This window comes from Notolabrus celidotus, chromosome 18, assembly GCF_009762535.1.
Source record: "Notolabrus celidotus isolate fNotCel1 chromosome 18, fNotCel1.pri, whole genome shotgun sequence".
NCBI classification, from domain to species: Eukaryota; Metazoa; Chordata; class Actinopteri; order Labriformes; family Labridae; genus Notolabrus; species Notolabrus celidotus.
Window position 1 is genome coordinate 2,219,069 of NC_048289.1, and position 21,224 is coordinate 2,240,292.

At 41.4% G+C, this 21,224-nt stretch overlaps 1 protein-coding gene across 1 annotated transcript in view; it reads right to left on the reverse strand.

Annotated features, from left to right (window-relative positions):
- Positions 1-21,224, reverse strand: part of cacna1g (calcium channel, voltage-dependent, T type, alpha 1G subunit) — a 436,435-nt gene that overhangs the window by 82,256 nt on the left and 332,955 nt on the right. Inside the window, exons 21-22 of the mRNA XM_034708799.1 lie at positions 17,882-17,950; positions 10,592-10,776 (exon numbers count right to left, since the gene is read on the reverse strand). Coding sequence (XP_034564690.1) covers positions 10,592-10,776; positions 17,882-17,950 — 254 coding nt within the window. The remainder of the gene's footprint in view (positions 1-10,591; positions 10,777-17,881; positions 17,951-21,224) is intronic.

Here is a 21,224-nt window from a genome sequence, read left to right on the forward strand (position 1 = left end):
TGGTTTAAACAGCGACCCTGTTAACTGGAGACTTTCAGCCGGATGCATCCCTCATAAACGTCTTTAGACCATCATTAAATATCTGATGAGGATATTTTGAAATCTTAATAAAAACTAAACTAGTTTGCATTCCCAGGAACTCCCTCTGTGTTTCAACAGCTGTGTAAACTCCACAAACACTGACACGTTCAGCTGAAGGTCTCCAGTTTACAGGGTCACTTTTAAAACCGGAACACCGGGAGGAGAGACGCATTCACGGCGGGCTGAGAGAAGACTACTGTTACAAGCTGCTTAATCAAGAGAATCACAGCTTCTTCTTTTGAAAAGTACACACACATACAAAAAAGATAGAACAAATCAAAACTAATGAAAGAAAGAGAAATCAAGTGAATCACAGATGTGTGTGATGTTATTGTGGACGGAGGGAGGAATAAAAACACTGCGGTTAATCTACCAATCAGACATGTTCAGCATTGCAGGCCCTGCCCCCCATAAATCCCGGGAGCAGGAGCTTTTTAGGGGGGAGATTATCTACCCCTGAACTAAATTTAGACCCTGGGTCCACCGGTCGAAACGCACATAGTTCAGGGGTAAAGTTCCTGCGGTTGAAAAACGTATTTTATGTGAAGGTGTTTCACGTCATAGTATTTGAAACAGATTCAAAATGTTTCTCAGCACATTAGCAAGTCATGCATGTACTGTAGCTAACAGCAGAATGAGTTAGAGGCACAAGTTTTCCCTCACTGGCGTCATCTCAGAGAGTCCAGCTCCTGGCTAATTGGAGCGGCTCCTGAGGACAGCATGAAAGAAGAGGCAGTAAGGGAGAGAGGCTGAGGCTTCACCTCTCTTCAAGCCTTAATAACTCGTGACACAGTGTTTGAAGACCTCATTAAAGAGAGCAGAAACTGGGCTACACATTTATGTTATAGTCTTTTTTTAGATATCATGTAGTTATTATTACTTGTTCCTCCTCTGGGTCATCAGCATCATGATGTGTATAAAGGAGCTGCTTGGAGGCCACACAGGGTTTTCAATTACTGTGAATAAAAACAACCTTTAAGGCCCTGTCTCCATCACCGTTTTTTTCAAACTGGTTTATTCAAGTAGTTTTTCTACTTTTAGACTTTTTGTATTTTCTTATCAAAGTGTTGTAGAACAATACAAGACGGGTGAGAGACATGACAATACTATAATAGGTATTATATACAAAACAATGTGAAAGACAACAATGAGAACACTGAGGAGACAAAAGAGTGACTAACAGGAACTGACGATGTATTGTAATATTGAGCGTTGAGGATGTGAAATAGCTTCGTAGGAGTGTGTCTCTTTGTATGTTTAATTGTAGCAAATAGGACAGCGGTTTAAAATTAACTGAGTAGGAGAAAATAGTGGAAAACAATCTTAGGAGTGGGTTGAGCTAAATAAATAATTATCAGAAAGAACCAAACATTAAATAAAAATCTATTAATCTATTAATAATAATAATAATAATAATAACAATAATAATAATAATAATAATAATAATAATAATAATAATAATAATAATAATAATAATTATATAAAGGAAAAGAAAAAAGGTGCAACTAAGAAATTAATAAGTACAAATCTATAATAATAATAATAATAATAATAATAGTAATAACAATAGTAGTAGCAATAATAATAATAATAATAATAGTAATAACAATAGTAGTAGTAATAATAATAATAATAATAATAATGATAATAGTAATAACAATAGTAGTAATAATAATAATAGTAATAACAATAGTAGTAATAATAATAATAATAATAGTAGTAGTAATAATAATAAGAATCATAATAATAGTAATAACACTGGTAGTAATAATAATAAGAATCATAATAATAGTAATAGCAATGGTAGTAATAATAATAATAATAATAATAATAATAATAATAATAATAATAATAATAATAATAATAATAATAATACTAGTAATACCAATGGTAGTAATAATAATAATAATAATAATAGTAATAACAATATTAGTAATAACAATAGTAGTAGTAATAATAATAATAGTAATAACAATATTAGTAATAATAACAATAATAATAATAGTAATAACAATAGTAGTAATAATAATAATAATAATAATAATAATAATAATAATAATAATAATAATAATAATAATAATAATAATAATGATTAGTATTATAATAATAAGCACAGCAACAGCAATCCTGATTGCAATAACAATGGAGTATTAATACTAATTTACACATTAATAACTATAATAATGATAATGACAATCGTAATAATAGCATAATACTAACCATGATTATTATTCTCATTATCACTACAACCATCATCATCACTTCTTCATCCTTTCACCCTGAGACTCTCCCCTCCATTTAAGTCCAGTGGGTTTTTTTCTACTCTAAGCTTTTCATAAACAGGTCTATAAGTCGTCTGCCTTTACATATTGTTCACCACGTGGCTCTCCATTGATTGTTTTGCAGATTAAATTGGAGCCCCACAGAAATGATATTCAAAGAGAATCGCTTCTTAACTCCTGCAGAGAGCTACGACTGAGTGACTGAGTAAGGCTAACAGCCTCACATTAATAGAGTTCCAGGCTGGAGCCTTTAATGCTGAGCTTCTCCCTCTGGACGTCAACTACCTTTAAAAATGATTTTAGGGAATAGCTTTCCTGTAACGTGTCTTCACCCTCAGGGAAGGAGAGGGCTAAGCTACCGAGAGCAGCCCGTCTCTCTCTCTCTCCTTTTCTTTCACCATCCTCTCCAGTTTCTCCTTCACTCACTCTCATCAGAAAGTCTTCTTAATCCCATTTCTCAATCTGTCGTTTTACATTTCTGTCAAACTGAAGGCTCTCCTCCCCGGGGAGGTGATTGCCCTCTGCTCCTGAGTGTATCCTTACCAAACATGAACATTTTCCAATTTTCTACTGTAATTACTAAATATATTCTAATCTGACTTTAAACCTTTCCTTCTCAACGTTCATTTAGGTTCAGCCGGCAGCTCTCTGTGGATTAACTAAAGCAAACAGCTACAAATCACAGCAACAGAGGATTTCCCAGCACTTACAGTAGAATCAGGCTCTCTTTTCAAGTGCGCAGGTCGTCCACATCACACAAGATGTATTAGAAAGCAGCTCCAGTGACAGCTGGTGCACTGCGTTATGTCAAATATTTTACTTTAATGATCAACAGAGTCGTATTTTTCAAAAATTTCAGATCTGTTCTGAGCTTTTTAATGTGTGTATATTTATCAGTGATTTAAAGAAATACACTTCTCTAAAATATAAGTAACAGTCACATGATATGATGTGTTCAAGTACGATATTTTAATCTCATAAACATCACATTCACATAAAGTGTTTGTGGCTGAGTGCAGGCCGGTCAACATTGAGAAGGACTTGGATCTAAGGGACATCCTCATGTTAGCTTGGTGTGACCAGTCTAAGGATGTTCACGATTAATTGAATATCTATTAATTGATTGTTAAGTACTTACTCGACCAAGTTTTTTTTGTTTCTGATTTTCTGTCACGTGGAACAAACATCATGTGGTATCTGTTTGGTTCAGCTATCAGGGAGGTGTTTTACTTATAAAGCATTTTTTGAGGTGAATCAGCTGACTACACAGTCCCTCCAGGATTCCACTTTTTTTTTTGTGATTGTTGCGTCCCAAAAAGCCTGATTTTGTGTCAGCTTTTTGAAAAAAATTGCAGTGAAAGTTGCAATTTTTTTGGGGGGGGGGGGGGGGTGGGTTAACCCAATAACATCTCAGGGGCAAGTAAATATGCAAAATTACAGTTGTTTTTGGAAAACATTCTTGATGTGACCACTGTGACTGTATTTTGATTATCTTGACTCAGAAAAATGCAATGTAAGGACTGTATTGCACATTTACGACGGTCCCTGAATGCACCTGCAGTAACAGGCGCACTGCACAGACAGTCAGTTCATGGCACTCTGAAATGCATCAAACCTCAAAACCTCAATTATCAAACAGACGTCCCCCGGTTGTGTCTTTGTCACTAACGCACACCAGGGTAAAAATCATCAATGAAGATGAGACAGATGTATAGGGATGGGTACCGAATTCGGTACTTTTATGGGTACCGACCGAATTCCATCGGTACAACCGAGTACCGACTCACGTAAAACCAAACGGTACCATGTTTCGTTACCTGAACGCATCCCTGTGACTGTGAGGGAGTGGAAGAGAAGGCGAGTTTCCATACTTTCGCCTGTAATAAAGTCAGAGACTGATCGGGTGGACGCGGGAGCTTGCCAAACGGAGCCTGCAGCTGACGGGCGCGCGCACTCACCGTGAGGCAGAGCTGCAGGAGGATAACGTTTATTTTCTGCAGTCTATGGTTGAGACTGACTCTCTCGCTCCGACTACCTGCCCTGTTTATAACCGTTCCTGTGTGTGTGAATGCCCAACAAGTAAGTTGTGTGTCCTGTTATTATAAAGAGACTGAGACTGACTTTTTCCCGTCCGCAGACATTCACGTGTGTTCATTGATAAACTCCTGAAAGAGCAATTAGACGCCACGAGCACGTGTCAGCTAATATATCTAATCACCTATAGAATCCTGTTTCTGTTCATTTCATGTTAAATTAAATAAATATATTAAATTAAACAAATTTTAGATTTTTTTTTTTAATCAAAATTTATTACCACATAAACACACAAAAGTACCGAAAATTGGTACCGTTGAGTACCGGTACCGATTCCCAGGTACCGGGTATCGGTACCGTATCGGTTCAAATGTGAAAGGTCCCTACAGATGCATGGAGGTGAGGAGAGCTGGTTCATAAAGCACACCTGCTGCAGGCAGAGACCAAGCTAACACTGCTAACCTTCAGATAATAACTCTAGTATCTATAAAAACCGATGACAGGGGCTGAGGTGAAGGTGATTGGTCAAATTTGCGGGAAAGTTGCAGTGATTGTATAAAATTGCAAAGCCGCAAAAAAATTGCGCTGATTGGTTGAATTTGCGTTGATAGTAGTGAACATGAAATTGCAACTTCCTGGAGGGACTGACTAAAGGTGTTGTGCCCAGCGGAGACGCTCAGCTCCACAAGCTCTTCTTAAGGGGACCGCTGCAGACAACCACACGGACACGGACACGGAGGTTGAGAACTTTAAACAGGACATTTCCCCATCTTTGAAGATCAGCAACATCAGAGCCGTCTGGTCTTTTCTACTGGCGGACTGATTATGACCAGGTTGCTCCCGGCTGACAGCTGACCACCTACACATGCTCATGTTTCTCAATAAATGAGTAGACAGAAAACTGGACACTGTGATTCTGAAATATGTTTCTGTTCAGTTCCCTTGATGCAGTAAATCCACATGGTGTAGTCAGAGCCTTCATTATTATGACTGTATGTAAGCAGAGATAAAAAAAAAATACATTTGGCATTGTTTTTGACATTAGAAAACGTCTACCTTTTTTAAAATGATGAATCGATAATTGATCGTTAACATTTCCCAAGATCAATCATGGAGAATACTTAAAATTTACATCCCTAGACCAGTCGTATTCCATTGCAGGAACTGTAGTTTCACACATACAGGACGTGTATGTCACAGAGAAGGCTTCCGAATTGTAAGTGCTGACTTTGGATCACTGGACGTTAGTGAGAGATCAAAATGAGCTGTTTGCATCCATGTCTCCCTCCCTCGCTCCTTATGTCTCATTCCTTCCCTAAAGGTATTCCTGTGAAGGCTCGAGGGAACAATATAAGAGAGAAGAAACAATTAAATATATATTTGTCAGAACGATGAGCTCCTCTAAAGCTTCATGTGAAGCCACGCTTGAAGCAATGATTGGGAGAAATGATGCAGATGCTTGGTCACAGCTGGATCGCTTGTCAGCTGGCCTTACAGCTGTGGAGACGTTTGATAGAGTCAACAAACGATCCTCTCACATATGTTTCTCTATCTCAGCTTTTTACTGTTTCCAAACTTTTAAAGCTGTTTATGAAGCACTGTGTAACTTTGTTAGCAAAAACATACAGGTTATTCCTTTAATTTGAATTAATAATGCAATTAATAAAGAGGTCTCTTCTCATGGTGGATTAAGATGAGATCAGTATGGGAAGTTCAGCCTTCAGTTATCAGGCACCTCTCCTTTGGAATCATCTACCAGTCAGGGTCCGGGAGGCAGACACCCTCTCTACTTTTAAGAGTAGGCTTCAAACTTTCCTTTTTGATAAAGCTTATAGTTAGAGCTGGATCAGGCTTGGACCAGGTCTTAGTTATGCTGCTATAGGCTTAGACTGACACACTGGGATCCTGTCTTTCCCTCTCTCTCCTCTCTCTGTCTGTCTCTTACTTTAACTCTACCTGTCCCATTAAAGTTCCTAACCATAGACCTTTCTGGAGTCCCTGAGCTCCCTTGTCTCGTAGGTTCCTCTGGATCTCTGCTGCTGTGGACGTGCCAGACTCCAGCTGCTACAACTACTACTAACCGTCTCACCACTATCATCTCTCTCTCTCTTCATCTCCCTCTATCCCTCTCTCCAACACGGTCTCAGCAGATGTGTGTCTAACATGAGTCTGGTCCTGCTGGAGGTTTCTGCCTGTGAAAGGAAGTTTGTCCTTGCCACTGTAACTTTGGTTTAGACCTGCTCTGTTTGGAGAGAGTCTGAGGATAACGTTTGTTGACTTGGCGCTGTACGAATACAGATTGATTGATTGACTGTGATGAAAGAACAACAGAAAGAAAAGATCAAAGTCCGTTTGTGATCATCCTGAAAACTGAGAAATACTGAACAACAGCAGAGCCGTTCCCCTTCATGAGATGAGACCCTGAGACCCTGAGACCCTGATCGGTGGCTTTGAGCCAAGTCGAGCATGAGGCCACACGCATGGAGATGGATGGTACAACGACAAACACAATCAAGGTTCAACCAAGAGCATCAAGAGGAGAGCACATACTTCAAAACCCTGTCTGATGTCATCACACAGGATTGCTTTCTTTCTCTCAAACTTTCTCCGTCTCTTTCTCTCAAACACACACACACACACACACACAAACACACACACACACACACATATTTGTAGATGCAAATACAAATACACTCTCTAAATTGGTGATTTCCACCTTATTCCGCTCAAATAAACATAATTGAGCGACTGTGTACATGCTGATAATATCACCCATGAATGAACAATAAAATAAATACCAACGCACAAACACACACACACACACACACACACATATCTCAGAAACTACGTGTGGTTCCAGATCTGATTAAATGCTCACTTTGTTTCTCCCTCCATCTTTTCAAAACATCCACTTCTTGTGTTTGAGTCTGAGAGGTGATGAGAGGTAAACTTCTGTTGTAATGAGGTGACTCAGTACTCTCTGTTAAGTCTTTCCCACAAAGTATGTCCAAACACACACGTAGAGGTGTGTAAGAATAAGTATGTGAACCCTTTGGAATTATCTGATTTCTGCATAAATTCATCATAAAATGTGTTCTGATCTTCATCTAAGTCCCAACAATAGACAAACACAGTCTGCTTAAACTAATGCCACAAAAATAATTATATGTTTTCATGTTTTTATTGACCACACCATGTAAACATTCACAGTGCAGGTTGGAAAAAGTAACTGAACCCTTGGGTTTAATAACTGGTTGACCCTCCTTTCGCAGCAAAAACCTCAACCTAATGTTTCCTGTGGATCAGATCAGACCTGCACAACACTCAGGAGGAATTCTGGACCAGTACTCTTAACAAAACTTTTCAGGTCAGGAATATTCATGGGATGTCTGGTGTGAATCTCTCTCTTGAGGTCATGCCACAGCATCTCAATCAGGTTGAGGTCAGGACTCTGACTGAGCCACTCCAGAAGGTGCATTTCCATCTGTTGAAGACATTCTGACGCTGGTTTACGTCTGTGCTTTGGGTCATTGTCCTGCATTGTCTTGCATTGTCCTGCATCACCCATCTTCTGTTGAGCATCAGTTGATGAATCAATGGCCTTAAGTTCTCCTGCAATAAGCCTTGATGAACTTGGGAATTTATTGTTTGTCGCGATCTGTCCAGATCCTGAGGCAGCAGAGCAGACCGAAACCATGATGCCCCCTCCACCATCCTTTACAGTTGGGATGGGGTTTTGATGTTGGTGTGCTGTGCCTTTATTTCTCTACACAAAGGGCCTGATCTACTAAGATCCCAAATAACGAGCGCTAATTTGCGTGTGCAAATAATAATTTTGCACGTGTTATTTCTGGGCGTGTTGCGGGTGATCTACTAAGACTGCGTGCGCAAATGAGAACCAGTGCAAAAGTGGTGCGGACCGCCCTATTTTACAAGGATTTTGTGTGTGCTATCGGCTGTCTCCATGGAGAGTTTGAGAGAGCAGAGTGGCCTTAAGTGATAAGCCATGGAGTTGGAGGTCTTTGTGGAGGAGGGAAATAAACACATCGGTGAACTCCAGCAGAGACATCTCAGTGTTAGAAACGCGATTTGGGAGGCCATCTGTGAAAAGGTGAACGATGTGAGAAAAAAACAGAAGATCTGCCGATGAAATAAACGCATCTACTCTACTCCAAAACACAATCAGTGTTTTGATGGAGTTTAGAGAGCGATTTGATGAGGCTTAGTCTGCCACTCTTGCTCTAGAAAAGTTAGGCGTCACTTGGATGAAGACAGTCGCCTCACTGTCCCAGGGAGCAACTTTCCGGTGAACGTTTTTAATGCCTGATATCATCATCCAGCAACTGTCCCAAAGATTCACCAGCTTAAATGGAACTGGGAACATGTTTGAGTCAATTCGCCCCAACACACTGCTGCAAGCACGAGATGAGGAGTTACGCAGAGCTGCCTGGCGCAGCTCAGTGAGCGCTCATTCTCCAAGTTAAAACTAACTAAAAACCCCTTGATGAGCACGATGGGACAGGAGAGACTGAGTGGACATGTCATGTTATCTATTGAGAATGACAGATCAAAGAAAATGGACATACAGTGCATCGTGGACAAGTCCGCAGAGCTTAAGGCTCGTCCAAACAGTGGTGAGTAGTCCGAGTACTTCATATTGATTTTTTGTTTGTATGTGAACATGTGAGCCGCTGTGCCAATTTAACTAAACTTTATATCTGTTGATACAGTGACCTACTGTGCTCTCATTATATGAAAAAGTTAAAGTGGGTGTCAGAATGATGCGGTCGCTATCCGTGGTGCTGAACTGCTTTGGTTTTGTGTTGTTTTATTATTATTAATTTGTTCTCTTGGTTTGATTGATTAAAACATTTAGTAATGCTTGTAAGCCCAGCTTTTGTGGGCATGTTGTAAAGCGATGTTATGATGAGCTTTACAGTGACCGCAGCCATGTGTGCGTAACGCTGTGCCAGTTTGCACCTGCCTTTCAAACGTGCTAAATATACATGCAAATACAGCGCTCGCTATCTGCTTCAGGTTTGATAAATCACATTGCGTGTGCTAAATGATTACATTTGCATCTCCTCCTCCCAGTATTTTGTGTGTTCTGATGATCTACATGTATTCTGCATATTCATGAAGGCAAACACGCTAAATGTTTTGTGAGTGCTATTTTGCTCATTTGAAAAACGCAATCCTCGGTGCTCCTGGTTAGTACGTCAGCTTTGCGCGCGCTATCAAGTTTGCACGTGTTTTTATACACGCAAACCTTTAGTAGATCGGGCCTACACTGTTATGTGTTCCTTCCAAAAAACTCAACTTGGTTTCATCTGTCCATAGAGTATTATCCAGTAGTGCTCTGGAACATCCAGGTTCTCTTTTGCAAACTTCAAACCTGCAGCAGTAATGTTTTTGGACAGCAGTGGATACTCCGTGGCATCCTCCCATGAACTCCATTCTTGTTCAGTGTTTAACGTATCGTAGATTCATCAACAGAGATGTTAGCATGTGCCAGAGATTTGACTAAGTCTTTATTTAACACTCTAGGATTCTTCTTCACCTCATTGAGCATTCTGCTCTTAGGAAGAGTATAGGAAGAGTAGTAACTGTGCTGAACTGTCTCCATTTATAGATCATTTGTCTGACTGTAGATGATGAACTTCAAGGCTTTTAGAAATACTCATGTAACCCTTTCCAGCTTCATGCAAGTCAACAAGTCTTAATCGTAGGTCTTCTAAGAGCTCTTTTGTGCGAGGCATGGTTCACATTAGGCAATGCTTCTTGAGAATAACAAACTCAAAACTGGTATGTGTTTTTTTTATAGCACAGGGCAGCTTTAACCAACACCACCAATCTCTCCTTATTGATCAGACACCAGGTAGGCAGACTTCAGACTCTAATTAGATCTTAGAGAAATCCTTAGCCTCCGGGTTTGCATACTTTTTCCACCCTGCACTGTGGATGTTTACATGGTGTGGTCAATAAAAACATGAAAACATGTATTTTTTTGTGGCATTAGTTTAAGCAGACTGTGTTTGTCTATTGTTGGGACTTAGATGAAGATCAGAACACATTTTATGAAAAATCCAGGTAATTCCAAAGGGTTCACATACTTTTTCTTGCATCTGTAAAAGGTAAGACTTGATGTCATTTGTCCTCTCAACAGTCTTCAGACATGTGATTTTGCGTCTTACCGTAGAGGCCTCAGCGTCCTCAGCAGCCTCAGCACTCTGAGCATGCCCAGAATCTTGGTCCCAGAGTTGGAGATGAGAGACACCAGGATGTCAATAACAGAAATCATCACCAACATCCCATCTAGAAGATTCCAGCTGCTCCTCAGGTAGGACTTGTCCCCGAAACACCAGCCCAGAGCAACGATCTGGACACATAAGAGACACAGCAGAGTGCAGACTGTTACTGTATGCTGATGATACAGAAAGAAACACACTTTAAAGCTGAAATTAAGTTGCATACAAATGAATCAGAAATCCAATACATATTTCTGTTGGTGCGTGTGTAGATGTGTTTGTTATTCATTAGGAGCTGGTGTTTAACATCCTTTGTGTGCAGCTTATTGACTTTACAGAGTAATTGTTTACTTGGAGCTGGGAAGGGGAGATCAGAAATGCTGCAAGCTTTCTCTCTTTTCAGCTAAATATTAAACGGCACATACTGCAAGTTTATAGAAGTATAAGTGCAGAGATAAAAAAGCAGTGCAGAGGGGGATGATGGATGTGGCTGATCAAACTTTATTACAAACAGCAAGAGAGCCTCAGCAGACTCTTCTAATGTCAGCAGGAACAGTGTTTAGTGTTGTATTATTTGATATTTTCCTGAACTAAGCTCCACTAAGTCTGCTCTACACAGAAACAGGTCAGGATAATGCATGTTGGATTTCCTACATATACTGTAGGTCAAAGTGATCCAAGAATGAATCATTGCAGATTTATATATTTTACTGTCTTTATAGTACTTCAAACAATTGAGCTAGCATGACAGTTCTCCCATTCTTTAACAGGTTTAATCAGAAAAATCTGAGTACACAGCTCCTTGAACATTTTTAAGATGCTACTGTTGTCTTAGTATAACTTATCAGAAAGTGAGGAGGTATACTGGATCAGACCGGCCTTCCAGGGGAAGAGGATACATGTTGGAGTTTGTTTAGGGATATGATGGGACGGCAGAGAAAAAACAACACATTTCCGTCTCCTTCATTTACATAATATTGTTCAGACTTTCACATAATTCTACTTTTACTTTAGTGGAATCATCTACCAGTCAGGCAGACACCCTCTCTACTTTTAAAAGTAGACTTCAAACTTTCCTTTTTGATAAAGCTTATAGTTAGAGCTGGATCAGGCTTGGACCAGCTCTTAGTTATGCTGCTATAGGCTTAGATTGCCGGGGGAACAGCTACTACTACTCGTCTCATCACTATCAGCACTCCCTCTCTCTCTTATTCTCCTCTATCCCTCTTTCCAGACCCAACTCAGTCGAGGCAGATGGCTGTCTAACATGAGTCTGGTCCTGCTGGAGGTTTCTGCCTGTTAAAGGAAGTTTGTCCTCTCCGCTGTAACTAGCTAAATACTGTGAGGTGCAATGCTCATGGTGGATTAGGTGGGGTCAGACTGAGTCTTACCCTGTCTTGGTGTTGGGTCTCTGTTCATAATTTGACATAGAGTGGTCTAGACCTGCTCTGTTTGTAAAAGAGTCTTGAGATAACGTTTGTTGTGATTTTGCGCTATACAAATAAAGATTGATTGATTGACCTATTTATTTATTTACTTATTAGGAGAAATGTTGTATCATTAGAACTCACTGGTTACATTTTGCACCAATAATAAATAAGGCATTGTTATTGGACATGTATCCAGTTACTAAGTGAGGGATAATTTATAGTTAGCAGGTATTTATGCGAAATAGAATCCAGACAGGAAGCTCTCATAACTTCCTGCTAACCACACATTATCCCACTTATTACCCGGCTTCTAACTTAAGATACAAACACGTTGTTAAAATCATTGATTAAATATGATTTGTCCCAGTGATTCCTCGTCAACAATCGTTCCATGATGGTGATGGATTCTTCTCTGCCTGTTGCGGTGGATTGAACATGAAACTGTCCTCATTCAGCTCTCCTTCTTCTCTGAGCTCTGTGGTTCACACACCTTTAAAAAGAAACTAATGTCACAACTTTGAACCTACAACTTTGGTTTAACTTTCTTTGTAGAGATCACTAACCTAAAGTTTCTCTCACCTGCTCCGCTCCTTCATCACATTGATGGACAGGATCCAATATGAAAATGTCAGTAGCCTGCTATATTAGCATGCTAACTGAAGCTAAAGTTTTAGCCACATTGCTTACCAATTTGATGCTAACGCAAGCCAACGGTTTTACCTCACCTTACGGTCTATGGTGTCAACAAGCAAAAGCTAAATGTGTCTGAACTCTTTTTCTGTGGATTGATTTGACATGGGGCTGCACGGTGGTGCAGTGGGTAGCACTGTTGCCTCACAGCTAGAAGGTTCCTGGTTTGAATCCCCGGTTGGGTGGGTGCCTTTCTGTGTGGAGTTTGCATGTTCTCCCCGTGCATGCGTGGGTTCTCTCCGGGTACTCCGGCTTCCTCCCACAATCCAAAAACATGCTCACCAGGTTGATTGATCACTCTAATTTGCCCGTAGGTGTGAGTGTGTGCATGAATGGTTGTCTGTCTCTCTGTGTTAGCCCTGTGATAGGCTGGCGACCTGTCCAGGGTGTACCCTGCCTTCCGCCCGAAGCCAGCTGGGATAGGCTCCAGCCCCCCGTGACCCCTAACGGGATAAGCGGTCAAGATAATGGATGGATGATTTGACATGACGTGTGATCAGTTTGTCTCTGGTGTTGCTCATGTTAGTGAAAGTTAATAACTGTTGTCAAGGGGTTTAGACCAATCAGAATCAAGCATCTTACACAGCCAGAAGATCAGTAAGAGGGCCAGGTAATAAAGATGAAATAACACACTTCCTCTCTAAAGTTTAGATTTTGCACATATTTGGTGATAACCAACCATCACTTGAACGTCTCTTCACACTTCACTAAAAGTGATTACTTAAACATCAGATGATGAAACCTCTGCTTACTGTATCTGTGCTGTGTGTGTCTGCATGTCTCTGTGTGTACAGGCCTTACATCAATTGCACAAAGACCCGAAATAGACACAGAGGCTTTCAATAAGTGACACCCGTGAACTTCCCTCCCCTCTGCCTCCGCTTGCTCCTGCCCACGCCTGCACGGACCTCCATTCAAAGCTGATCCATTTGAATACTGGCTAGACAATCCTTCTCGTGGTATTATGAAACAGCCACAAGAGCGTGTGTGTGTGTGCGTGCGTGGTGTGTGTTCACCCCCGTTTGAGTCTAAATCTCTCATTCTCTTTCTTCCATTTCAACTCTGTTTGCTTTTGTTTGTGCTGATCGAACACTCGGGTATCAAGCAGACTACAGATTAGTGTCCGAGTGTACTTTGGAATTGGTTTCTAGTTTTTCTGTAAGAGTGTTTTCTTTGAGAGTGAACACAGATGTTCCATCAGTTCTCAAAGCTGCAGACTACTGATAAGGTACAGTCCTCATACACAACACATTCATATCTGTGAGTGCTGCAAAAATTCAGTATGCTGCATAAAAAAGAGCTGAAAAAGTTTAAAGTGGAACATAACTTCAGAAAGTAAACCTCAAGGTGTTTTCCATCCTCAGTGACAACTCCTCCGTCTCCCCCTCCCCCCATGTTAAAGGGGACATATCATGCTTTTTTCATCAACATATATTGGTCTAAGAGGTCCCCAAAACATGTCTTTAAAGTTTATGCTCAAAAAAACACTTTGAAATCAGATTTTGGCATGCCTGAAAAGTCCTCTTCTTCATTCCTCATCAGAACACTCTGTTTTCTCTCTGACCACGCCCCCTCAGGAAGTGGATGTGCCTCGGCTCTCCAGCACGTTGCTCTAATGTTTACATGTTGGCTGAATATACACGGCTGCTCAGAGATCACGTTACTTCAACCCTCTGAATCTGATCCTGACGGAGAGGCGCCTGTAGCAGGACCTTTCTGAATGATTGGTCATAGATTTAGTGTTTCTTGTTGTTTTATTTATCAGTATGTCGACGTGTGTCTTGGTACACAGCTACGAACATGTAACTATGTGGCTATGCTAACTAGCGCTAGCACTTATCCATGATAAATAAAAATCATCCACTAGATCTTCAAATCTGCAGACGTGGGGAGTAAAACCGACCTCTGCCAGAAAGGCAGCAGGACCTTTTATGAAGGATTGGTCACAGATTTAGTGTTTCTTGTTGTTTTATTTGTCAGTATGTTGACGTGTGTCTTGGTACACAGCTACAGCTACAGCTACAGCTACAGCTACAGCTACAGCTACAGCTACAGCTATGAACATATAGCTATATGGCTATGCTAATTAGCGCTAGCACTTATCCATGCTAAATAAAAATCATCCACTATATCTTCAAATCTGCAGACGTGGGGAGTAAAACCGACCTTTGTGTTTATTAAGACAGCCTACAACTAGCATGCCTCCCTCCTAAGCTCCTTGTTAACACACATTTGTGCAGGTAATGAAAAACAGAGGAGGGATTCAGTATTATTTTATACAGTCTATGGGCTGAACAAGCTCCGAGCTCTGACTCCGTGACAGACCGGATATTGTTGTTACGTAACAAAAACACGGAAGTCTGAAACGGCTCGTTTCACACACATTTACAGAAAGGTGTAGAAATCAGAACAGGGGCAGAATGGATTCTTTTCATTCTCGGGGGGTTTGTAGACATGCCAGGGACACATATTTCAGGTAGAGAACCATTAAAAAGTCAATTTTGCATGATATGTCACCTTTAAGAGTCTGGGTGTCATCCTCGACAGTACACTGTCATTCCAGTCCCACATCAATAATGTCACCCAGTCAGCATACTTCCATCTCTGAAACATCTCTTGCCCCCCTAACAGTGCTGCCATTTTGGTTCACACCCTGGTCACCTCCCACTTAGATTACTGCAACTCCCTTCTTTTTGGTTTACCTGACAAATCCATCCAGAAACGTCAGCTGGTTCAAAATCCTGCTGCCCGCATCACACAGTAAAAATGAAAACTTCAAATTGTTGGCCTGAAAATGATTTTTTTGTTAAGTAAACAAATGTTGTCCCATTTTGTTTCAAACTACATCAAAGTAGTTATCTGAACTACCTGTATTAAGTGTGTTGTGTAAAGTTGGTCTCATTTCATAAGTTAGGTTGGCAAAACTGTAAATGATGGGTTTGAGGCTCGGCTAAATTATCTGAGTCTGCTTCAGGCAAAGAACGGGGTCTCCAACTCAAATCTACAGGGGTCTTCATCCACACTTTCAATTCCCCACATGTGGCTCCATCTCTCCTGTCCTGAGTGGATTTGATCGCCCTAAAGGTGAGTCTTTTGTTTGAGTATTGTATTGAAACTCTAGCTTTACAGTTGTTTAATTGATGGTGAGTTGATTACCGGTTAATGTCACTTTAATTTGTTTAGTTAGTTTAATAAGGCGCGGTCATTACCAATAGTTAGCCGCCTTGAACATTAGCTAGCTACCTTGCAGGTGTGAAAACGGTGCAGTAACGTGCAGTAACAAAGGAACATTTTCTGAACTCACAATAATAAGTTAGCACAACTTTCACTTCTTAGTATGTAGAACTCCAAACTTTAAAGCTGGGGTTGGCAGTCTCGGAAAACTAGCATGAATTTGAATGTAGCTTTTCCTCAGGACTCTGTCTAACCCCTCCCCTCCTCCCTCGGAGCTCCTGCAAAACGACGCCCCCGCTCACATGCACGAGTGCCGCTGACTTGCGACCATATGATGGTGACTGATTCAAAACCGGTCCTCACCAAAACATTATCATAGTGAAAGTTAAAAACACAAACAAACATGGCTGCTGTTAGTACTCACAACTGTCATGCTAGCATTATCCAGTTGTACTGGTGACACGATATCAGGAGAAAAGTTATAACACATATATAATACTGTAACAGCTCTACTGTTTGTTAAACATGTTCAGTGTAGATGCTCTTATTTCCTACAGTGTTGACGGTCAGTGAAGGCATCAGGAGAGGTGTAGAGTGTGTGAGCGGGAGAGAGGAGAGACAAGAGGAGAAGTTCTTCATTCATTCAAACATTGATTGTTGTTTTGTTGGTTGGCGTGATCACGGCCGACAGTGACCGGTTATTAAAACTCAACGTGTTCACGAATCGGCTCGTCATCACTACAGCGTCCGGACAGATGCTACAGTACATCTACATTTTCTGTAGGACTTACTAAATGTCATTCATTCTTCTGCTTGTCAGAGCCCCCGTGGTGAGAGCTTTTTAGACTCTGATCCGGACTACAGTCCTGACAAAGCACCTCATTGGGTCAGAGGGGACAGGCCCGAGGTCGAGCGAGAGGAGCAGTCAGTAGAGTCAGGGGAAGTAGAGGCAGGAGACAGGGACTCAGAGTACACGCCGGGGAAATGTACGCGCAGGAGGCGGGCAGAACGGCAGGACCGGATTTGAATGGTTTAAAATTTTGGCACCCAAAAAAGGCTGATTGGTTGGTGTTTTCCCAGGTTTACTCCGGCTGTAGATAGCAGCTTTTCTTCACTCTTTTTTAAGAACACATTATGTATTGATTACCATCAGGACATAAAGATCATTTTAACCAGTATAACAAAAAGTGGATCTAAATCTGATTACCAACCCCAGCTTTAAGTTACACTACATATGAATGATAAGTTATCTCAACAAAAACTCATCAGTTGGCTCAAATGTCAGATTTCTAGTTAAGGTCTTAGTCTTGCAGACAGTTGCCTTGAAATTTAGAGTTTTCACAGCTTTTTTGTTTTAACAGTGCATCACCAGAACCTCCTCCACCAGCCACATCACACCTGTCCTGCAGCAGCTCCACTGGCTTTCCATCAAATACAGTACTGCATCATTTTTAAGATTCTGTTTTTCATTTTCAAAGCCATCAACAACCGAGCTCCTCAGGACCTCATTGAGCTCCTCCATACCAAAATACCCACCCGTAGTCTCAGGTCCTCCTCTTCCACCCAACTCACACTCCCACCTGCTCGCTTGACCACCATGTGGTCGAGAGCCTTCAGCTGCTGGGCCCCCTGCCTCTGGAACTCTCTCCCACAGGACTTACAAAAGTCTACCTCTCCCACCACCTTCAAATCCCGCCTCAAAACTCACCTTTTCCACCAAGCCTACTCACTTTAATCTGTCTCTATGGGACTGCAAGGACTTCACTTCACTTTTTTTTTTCCAGTATTGAATTGTTATTCTGTAATATTTATGTATTCATTTGCCGTTGAGTGTTGTTTTTTACTGTTGGTATGTTGTAAGGTGACCTTGATAGTCCAGAAAGGCGCCTATAAATAAAATGCATTCATTAATGAATTCATTTCCAGGTCCGTGGTGTCTCACCTTAACCGTCATCTCGGTCACAAAGATCGCCGTGAAGATGTAGTTGGACAACGTGAGGAAGATCCGCTCCTGCAGTAGGGGAGACACAGAGACCAGGTTAGTTGTACCTGCTGAAAGTTAATCCATGCTGATTTAAAATTCACATTTTGTTCAAAGCATGTTCTCCACTGAGTTTTCTCTGCTTCTGAATTGATCTGCTGCACAGCTGAATAATGTATAAGGGAGCTGTTTTCCTGTTTCAGCCACTAATGATGGCCAGCAGGCTATAACACAATTTACTGTTTATTAGCAACACAGGAAGTGTTCAAAATAAAAATTTCCTTTTAACAGTGCAAAAAAAAAAAGGTAATTACCCAGGGACACAGTGGCGTTAGACCACCTGTTGAACACTCAAACAGTCTGCTGTGTGCAGAAACTAAACTCTCAGGCTGAAATATGTTTTCCCCAAATGAAACTCACATGTTGCATCACAGTCATTATTTCTTTCATCAGAGATAAACAGTCAATTCAGAAAACAAGCACAATCATTTTGTTTTGAGAGAGTGCACGCAACACCACACCGTCAGAATGAAGCCATTAGATCTCCGTCTGCGCACACATTACTGCACTCCATGCTTCCCTGTAGCCTGCGGCAGCACGGCTCATGTGCGCACAGGAGTAGATGGGAGCGTATTTACTGAGCTAAACAAGGGCTGAGAAGAGAAAACAAGCAAAGCAGCAGGAATAAGATCCCTTCACAGAGCGCTTATTTACCCTACTTCCCCCTCCGTCTGAGGGGACACAGCTCCGTCCAGCATGACTTTCTGGATGTGTGTGTGTGTGTGTATTTGTGTGTGTGTGTGTGTGTGAGGTGGCTGCCTTTCCCACGGCCTGCAGCTAACATCAACCCAGCTCAGAGGGACACAGCATCATAAACACAGCGATGGCAGTCTGCAGCGTTTTTTCTGGAATGCTCTGAAATGTCAGGCATGACTTCATTGGGAATGCTGTTTTTTTTTGAGAGGGTTCATAAATTCCAGGCTTGACAGCAGCCATTCCTCTTCTCTGTGAACTATTTCATGATTTCATTCACTATGTTCTAACGGGCATGTGGTAGGAAATGAGACAGGGGTCAGGGCAAGTAGTAGAAAGGGGAGGGAGCTAGAAAAATGAAGGTAGAAAGTCAAGCTCCATTTGTTATTTAGAAATGCCTTAAAAGTCTACATGGTCAACTGACTCCTTGAGTTTCTTGAACTCTTCTAGTGTTCCTGCAAAAGGTGAGAGATTAAAGTGTGTATCAAAATGAAACCAGCTTTCAGAGTTCAAGTTCAGCCTTGGAAAGTTACATAAACCTACTTGTTACTGGCCAAAGTATAGCAAGGTCTGTCTATGTGCCTTATTTAGTTAATTTTGCAGAGAGGAGACTAACATGGGACTTCCACCAAACCGTGTCCAGTCCGTCTCTGATCCGCTGTTGTCCGGCTCCGTGCTTTCTCTCGTCCATCAACACCCACCGGTTGTGTTTTCAGAACGCAGCATGGAGCAGGAGTCAGCTGGAGTCATGTGACTGAGGTTTTCCCTGCAGTTATCACTGAATCAAGGATTCTCCTCCTCCTCCTCTCTTCATCCATGTTGTCTTTCTGGTCCTCTGAAAACCTCTGACCTGTTGACTCCAGGCCTGGCTCCGCTCATCATGACTTTGGATTGTTGTTGTAGTTAAGTGAAATACGATCTGGTGATAACACAGAGTGTTTTATTCTGAAAATTAACCGGATGTTTTCATTTTGTTTTGGTGAAACCTGACTTCCTGTCCCGCTCCATTTGCTCTGTTGTGATGTGTCGTGCTCCGGAATCCGGTGAAAAAATGTGTCTTGTGTATCTGATCCGGAGGACTCTGACCTGCTGGATCAGAGACGCAGCTAGAACACAACGGAGCGGATCCAGTGGAAGTTAACACATTGACTAGAATAGAAACCTATCAGATCCAGTGCTGTGACGGATCAGAGACGGACCGGACACGGACCTGGGGGAATTTGGCCGTTAGTGATTACTCTTAGTTACTCTTGCCACTTGTCTGCCCTGAAGTTGAAATCCAAATGTGCATAGATGACACTGTCATCTATATGCACAGGGTAAGGAAAGGCAAGAAGTGGCCAAGCCAAATTAACCACAGCAATGGCTAAAACCTCAGATTGGCTCTCTGAGACTCGCCTCATATTTAATGTGCAGTAATCACTGAATCAAGGATTCTCCTCCTCCTCTCCTCATCCATGTTGTCTTTCTGGTCCTCTGAAAACCTCTGACCTGTTGACTCCAGGCCTGGCTCCGCTCATCATGACTTTGGTTTGTTGTTGTAGTTAAGTGAAATACGATCTGGTGATAACACAGAGTGTTTTATTCTGAAAATTAACCGGATGTTTTCATTTTGACTTCCTGTCCCGCTCCATCTGCTCTGTTGAGATTGATGCGTCGTGCTCCGGCATCCGGCAAAAATAGAAGTCTTGTGTATCTGATCCGGAGGACTCTGACCTGCCAGATCAGAGACGCAGCCGGAACACAACAGAGCGGATCCAGAGGAGGTTAACACATTGACTAGAATAGAAACCTATCAGATCCTGTGCTGTGACGGATCAGAGACAGACCGGACACGGATCTGGTGGAATTTGGCCGTTAGTGATCACTCGTAGTTACTCTTGCTACTTGTCTGCCCTGAAGTTGAAATCCAAATGTGCATAGATGACACTGTCATCTATATGCACAGGGTAAGGAAAGGCAAGAAGTGGCCGAGCCAAATTAACCACAGCAATGGCTAAAACCTCAGATTGGCTCTCTGAGACTCGCCTCATATTTAATGTGAGCAAAACAGCTTGAGACCAGTATATTTCTAACTGCATATGAACTCAATGATCTTCTCAAACTTGTCGTATTGTGTCACAAGCTGGAAAACAACTACACTTTCTCCCATCACAACACCGAACACAGCAAACATTGAAGGTACCTGACAAGAAGCCAAAAAGTTACCACTACTGTAAAATCATTCAGAGGTCAGAGCTAAAAAAAAAAGACACTGATGTTTTTTTCAAGCTCTGACCTTCTTAACGGAATGTTCCATTTGCTCTCAGAATTCTAGAACACCTGCTGTTGCTCTCTATACAGACAGTTTGTCCTGCTGACACCTGATTGGTGAATAAATGGTAAATGGACTTGTACTTATATAGCACTTTTCTAGTCTTTCTGACCACTTTTACACTACTCGTCACGTTCACCCATTTATACCCAATCACTCACTGATGTAGAGACTGCTACGTAGTGAGGGACCATCAGTATTAGTTGATCTCGTTCTTTCACATTCACACACCTCTGA